The sequence below is a fragment of the Propithecus coquereli genome, unplaced genomic scaffold (assembly GCF_000956105.1).
Source record: "Propithecus coquereli isolate 6110/MARCELLA unplaced genomic scaffold, Pcoq_1.0 Scaffold222, whole genome shotgun sequence".
Classification (NCBI taxonomy): Eukaryota; Metazoa; Chordata; class Mammalia; order Primates; family Indriidae; genus Propithecus; species Propithecus coquereli.
The window spans coordinates 4,558,627-4,564,986 of record NW_012147412.1 but is presented as its reverse complement, the minus strand read 5'-3'; the positions used below and the strand labels follow the sequence as shown (position 1 = coordinate 4,564,986).

Here is a 6,360-nt window from a genome sequence, read left to right as displayed (position 1 = left end):
ATGATGGTGATGGCTGTACAAGGTGAATAAGGCCACAGAACTGTACACTTAAAAATATCTAAAATGGTAAATGCTGTTATGCATATTTTACCACAGTAAGAAAAAACTCCAGGTGACACTACATGTAGGTGTGATGAATGAATCAATAAAAGTTATTTATTAATAAAAGAAATTAAGAAACTAAACAGTCTTAATCTAATAATTACTACTTGCATACTTCCTGTGTTTTTAAATGTTTTTCCTAATGCATAGGTTATTTTATTGTGGTAATTAGCCTGTATAAGTTAATTTTCTTTTACTTAACATTCTTCAGAGGCCTTTTTTCCAAATTATTTCAATCTGTCGACGTACATTATTTTAATAACTGCATGATAACTCTTCAAGTGTACCTTGCATAGTACATTTAGCCACTTAAAAACATTATGAAAGAGTGCAATGCACACCATCCGAGGGATGGACACACTTGAAACTCGGACTTGGTGGGGGGAAGGGCAACATACGTAACCTAAACATCTGTACCCCCATAATATGCTGAAATAATAAAAAAAAATTACGATGCTTACTACTATTTGATATCATTAAAATGGCAGGGACAGCTCAGTTCTTAGTTTTACTTATATTTAGATTTATTTCCTTAGGTAACATTCCCAAAATTGACATTACCAAAATGAACACTGATTTGAATCATATGACTAAATTTCTCCTCAAAAGGTTGATACCAAATCATTTTGCTTCAAGCAATCTATGAAAGTGCCAAATTCATCATAACTTTTAAAGCATGAGGTATTATCAGATTTGGAAATCTTTGTTAATTTGAAAGGAGAAAATGCCATATGACTACCATTATTTGCATTTCAAATGAAATAGCATTTCATTGCAATTTCCATTACGAGACTGATCGCTGTCCTATATGTTTATAAACTGGCTATGTTTTCCTCTGTGAATTATTTGTTTCAATCTTTTGCCCAATTTTCTACTGATCTTGTTAAGTTTGTCTACATGACATAACTCCATGATATTCAATAAACCTAACCATTTTTGTATGCCATAGTGTAAGCTATTTCAATGTTTCACGTGGGTATGTTTTACCTGCTACTGGAACAAAGAAAAAAATGAGAGTAATTTGAGGATAATTCCAAGACAGGACTTTACGCTCTAGCAGGTGACTACAAAAGGAGAAAGAAAATACCTGGCTTCATTTCAGGCATCCCCATCTCTACAGCTACGCTGGGAGTATGCACCTCACTGTAGTAAATCAGGAGTTCCACGTCCCGATCATACTTGTGTCCATCAGCCAGGGAAACCTGAGTTGGGGACAGGCAAAGGAGCCACATTAGAACTATCACTGTTTGCTTCCTGGAGCTGATGTCAGAGCTGAGGGCGACAGGCTTCTTCCTTGAGTGAACACTATCAGGAGCAGAAGTGAGAATGGAGAGAAGGCTCTGGATGTTAAACAGGGATAAGGAAGGAGCATCAAGCGACTCCGTCTGGGTTAACGTTTGCGATAAACTGGGTGAGGACCAGCCAAAACTCAAGGAACAGGAGTACTGGCAACAATAGTACCCTCTCATTAATTACCTGAGCAGAAGTCTTATCATCTCCAAGGTACTCAGTAGGACTCAAGGGGCAGTTGGATTGGACTTTCTCAATGCCATGCTGGGAAGTGATGGTGGCGACCATACTGAGTGTGTAGGGCAGGTCCTCCTCCAAAGGGACTATAGGAATCCTCCTATTAAGGCAGCTGTGCTGAGAACATCCTACAAAAAGTTACCATAGTTGTGTTTTCCTTGCCAACACTTTTTAGCACATACACATACAACCTTAAGGGGGTTTCCCCACGACCAGTATTCAAAGGGGAGGGGTACTCACCAGAGAGCTGGTATCTGGGATTCAGGACAGTTGGGAGCACGAAGCGCAGGGCACCATCTGCTTCCAGGGACAGCTCCTGCACATACCTCAGCGTGAGTGCTACCTTCGCCCCAGGTTGGAGGTTCCCCACATTGCAAGAGAAGACATCCCTGGAGCTCACGTCCTCCTCCAGTAAGAAGGCCTGGTGCCCCTGGGAGATGGCATTCTCATAGTTTGCGTGGGCCTAAGGAGAACAGGGTGAGGGTGGAAAAGAAAGGTAACATCAAAGGTGACATGGTTGATGAAGACACAAGCAGTGCAGAAAGCAACCTGATGGGGAGGGACTCTGATTGGTCTTGTCAAGTTCACAGCTACGCTTTGAATGTCTCTGATTGATTTCCCCCACGCCAAGTGATTTTAGGAAAATAGCAGTTAGAATGGAGTGGAGGAAAGAGCTTTCAACAACAGTATGTTTTGTGAAGTTGCATTTGACAGGTATCCTAAATGTTAGGGACAGGGGCAGGTTGCCAGCCCTAACCACAGAAAAACAAGAGGAGGGCAAAAAGGAGGAGAGCAATATGCATTTAAAAGCTAAATAGCAATGGCAAGAACTTACATTTAGGGACTTTTCCTGGCCAGGAGCATGAGCAGAATCTAGGAGCTCATGTCTAAAGGTGACCTTTCCCCCTTTAACATATATTAGCATAAGAAAAATCACACCCATCAGCGCCATGACAGTTTACAATTGTCATGGCAACCCATGGAGGTTACCTTACAAGGATAAAAACCGGGAGGGCCCTTAATTCTAAGAACTCTGCACCCTTTTCCCAGGATAGTTATGAATATTCCACCCCACCTTTAGCATATCATAAGGCATAGACATAAATGTAGGTTCTTCTCCACTCATGGAGACAGACCTATTTCCCCTCAGGAAATGTACTTTCACTTTCTATTCTATGCTGACGAGCCTGCAATAAAAGCTGCTTGGGTAGAAATGCTAGTATCTGTCATCTCTCTGTAGCATGGCCTGGCTTGTAATTCCTTCAAGCCAGGAGCCAAAGAATCAGGGCAACATCTCAAAGAAAGCAACCCTGACACTAAAGAATATGCATTAATAAGAAGAGAGGAGCTAATGTACTCATCCCTAGTACCTTTATCTTGTCCTGTAATTCTGCTACAATTTTCTTCCCATCCACCAAGGCTTCGAAGTTGTAGACAGCAGAGTCTTCATCCATGGGGAATATAAAGGCAGCCTCCAAAGGAACTTTCTGCTCATTCTCATAGTTGAGGGTTGCAGACACACCAGTCACAAACTCATTAATGGACAAGCTCACAGAAATACTCTTTAGCGGCACTGGAGACAGACCAGAATTCAAGAGTTCAACAAGCTTTAACGGAATGCCTCCTGCAGGCCAAGCCTTGTGCTAGGTGCCAAAGATACAATGGCAAGTAAGAGTCACAAATTGGGCTTACCGGGCTTCTGTTTGTCAGTGAGCAGGCCACAGGGGGTCACCATGGTGATACAGAGTTTCTGTAGAAAAGACACATCACAAACAGAGTGACATGTTGAGAGTTGTCTATTTCAACACCAGTACCTTTTGCACTTCTGTCTGGCATAGAAATACGTTCCAAGGGCTAATGTTGGCACTAAGAAGGAAGCTGGAAAGAGGGGGGCAAAGATTCCAAAAGTAAAGCTCCTTCCAAAGGCTGGTCTCAAGTGGGAAAGCTATCAGATTCACTACTACCCACTAAACAGGAAATTGTTTAAACACCCGAGGCCGGTTCAAACACTGATCCCACTTTTCGAAAAGTGTAATACACCACTCCTTATACCACTGAATAGGTGTCACTAACCTAACCCCTCTGAACTCAGAATTCTCTTTCTAAAATGAGAACCATAACACCTATATATCATATATGAATTAATACATGTAAAGTCCCTAGAACAGTGCCTGGCCCATAGGAGGCATTTAATCAATGAAGACAAACATCTGTATCGTTTCTATTATAGTAGGTACTGTTGTTCCCTATAAACCTCTGCTCTAATTCACTTAGGATTATGCTATTCAGAGACCTGCATGTGAGAAGATGCGTGATCCAAAATGGGCTCCTGCAACTTTGACAGCTTACCCTGTGACTTTTCTTTTTGGGCTCTTAATTGAAGCCGCTGTTTGTTTTCTCTGTCCAGGATATTCTCATATATATAAATATTACATATGTGCATGTCCTCTATTTTAAATCAGGCCGTCCTAAACATATCTCCCAAATTTTATTATAATCCTGGACAATCATTTCATGTGATATGGTAACAGATAAATTTTATGTATTGAGGTTATAATTTACATTATGATTCCTTTATCCTGAAAGTCTACAGGTGGGTTTGTTTGGTCCTAGTGATGGCCCCTAACGCCACTGGGTGATGTTCTGGAACAATTCTGAGCTGGATTATTTGCCAGTTTGCCACTCCTTGTTTTGTCAAGGCATTAATTGACCTGCAACCTTCAGCACCAATACGGGGGCTTTTCACTGAAAACATACCTTAATGAGCTAAAATAGCCCTGCGTAGCACACAGAGGATACTGAAGAAAAATGAAACTAATATATTTATCCAGAGGCCCAGAGACAGATGAGTCACTGACGACCTCAAGCTTCCCTAAGGAAGCAACAAGCCAGAAAAACATTGGCTTTTGAGAAAGGCAGCTTTCCTTCCTAACACAACCCACCCTCAAGGATTCCGAAGCTTCTGACAGGACTGTGTCTGTGCCCCTACACTCCTCCCAATCACCATTTAAAACATCCCGCCCACCCCATCCAAGTCAACATCCATGTTGCTCATCCACCTGACGGCAAGGGCGTTTCTTATACGCTGTGCCCCATCCCCACACATCAGCACCCAAAATCAGGCTTTTCATTTCATATTGTTTTTATTTGGAGCCATTGGATAAAAACTGAGTGTGGCAACATGGCACACAATTTGACAGCAACACAGGGGACAGTGGCAGGTGTGAGGTAAAGAGAGGATGCTCGGGAAAGATTTTCCGTGTGGACCCTTGACTGGGGCAAGTTCTCTGGTGAACAGGCTGGGGGCGGGGGAGGGAAGGATTGCTAACAACAGCAGCAGGGACCTTAAAGCAGGAGAATCAACAGGAGTAAAACAGCTGGAGGAATTGCGTCAGGTAACCAAAGCTCTCGGGCTGGGCAGTGCTCACCAAGCCTGTCTGTGAGTGGAAGGAAAAGGAGCAGAGGGCGTCCCCTACGAAGAAACAGCCTTCATTTCCTCATTCTAACCCCAGATTGAGGGATCTTGCTATTCTACACCCTTTACCCACCCCCCTTCCCAGTGCAAACAAAGTGAGTTTGATCAGAACTAGTTCTGGGCCTCAGGATGGCACTTCAGCAGGGCACCTAGAAATGCATAGGTAAACACTGGCCGCAGGAGCTGACCAAGGTCAAAGCCTTGCATCTGAGGAAGCTGGGAGAATAGAGAGCTTCTCCCTGAGCCAGGTAGCTGCTGCGTAGGTGGCCCCTCAGGAATGCAGAGTCCCAGCCCTGAGCTGCTCTAGCGCAGGGGTTGGGGGGAGCTGGGTGGTACAGCCTGCCTGACCCTGCTCCCTATTGCAGGGGAGAATTGGAGAATCTGGCCAAGAAAGAGATCTGGGATGCAGGGTGGGGCTTGGATAACGTGAGAGTAATTTAATCTTTCAATTTTCAATCCTAGATTTTTAATGTCCTGGTAATTACAGAAGGGACAGAAGGGTTTATGGGCTGCAATTGATTGGGTAGGTGAAGGCTTATGACCAAATTTCTGCAGCATAAACTTACATAAAATTGAGAAAATAACATCAATTGTCCATATCAAAGGAAGAAAGAAGGAGAAAGAAAAAGGTAAAGTAAAAGAGAATGAAAGTAGGAGAGGGGCCTTGAGATTAGGAGATGGCTAAATCCCCCTCCGGCCCCGCCAAGATTCCCCTAAACTGCCAAAGCTGCAGAGAGCACCCCCCGCCCTCCCCGGTTCACGCACCAGGACTAAATTCCTCACCTCCTGGACTTGCAGTTACAAGAAGCCTCTACAGGTTTCAGATCTGCGGAAAGGAAGTTAGAATGTGCAGATTTTGGTCCTCAGGTGCAGAGGGTGGCATCCAGCCCCAGGACAGGCTGTGCGGTCGCCTACCTTCTCCAGAAATCCGGGGGTGCTCTGAGTCACTGGAAAGTGAAAACAACAGCAGACAAAATTTCCAGGAGGACCCGCCCCCTTCTAGGGACCGGTTATAAAGTAGCAGTTACATGAGTAAGGGACCGATAGAAAATTCTGAAACATACAGGCAGTGCCTGGGTTACAGAGATGTGTTCCTGAGAATGTCTTTAGGTCATATTTGCATGCAACTGCAGATCCCTGATGAACAGCACATAGAGGGTAGTAATAATAATAACACTATAACGGCTCGTATGTGGTAATAATAATACCGTGGAATACTGTAATAATAATAATAATACTTCTGTGCTGTAATAATA

At 43.5% G+C, this 6,360-nt stretch overlaps 1 protein-coding gene across 1 annotated transcript in view; it reads right to left on the bottom strand.

Annotated features, from left to right (window-relative positions):
* Positions 1 to 6,015, bottom strand: part of VWA5A (von Willebrand factor A domain containing 5A) — a 50,456-nt gene extending 44,441 nt beyond the window's left edge. The window contains exons 1-6 of the mRNA XM_012644919.1: positions 5,888 to 6,015; positions 3,322 to 3,379; positions 3,000 to 3,202; positions 1,870 to 2,092; positions 1,579 to 1,757; positions 1,190 to 1,304 (exon numbers count right to left, since the gene is read on the bottom strand). Coding sequence (XP_012500373.1) covers positions 1,190 to 1,304; positions 1,579 to 1,757; positions 1,870 to 2,092; positions 3,000 to 3,202; positions 3,322 to 3,364 — 763 coding nt within the window. The 5' untranslated portion in view covers positions 3,365 to 3,379; positions 5,888 to 6,015. The remainder of the gene's footprint in view (positions 1 to 1,189; positions 1,305 to 1,578; positions 1,758 to 1,869; positions 2,093 to 2,999; positions 3,203 to 3,321; positions 3,380 to 5,887) is intronic.
* Positions 6,016 to 6,360: the final 345 nt, after the last annotated feature.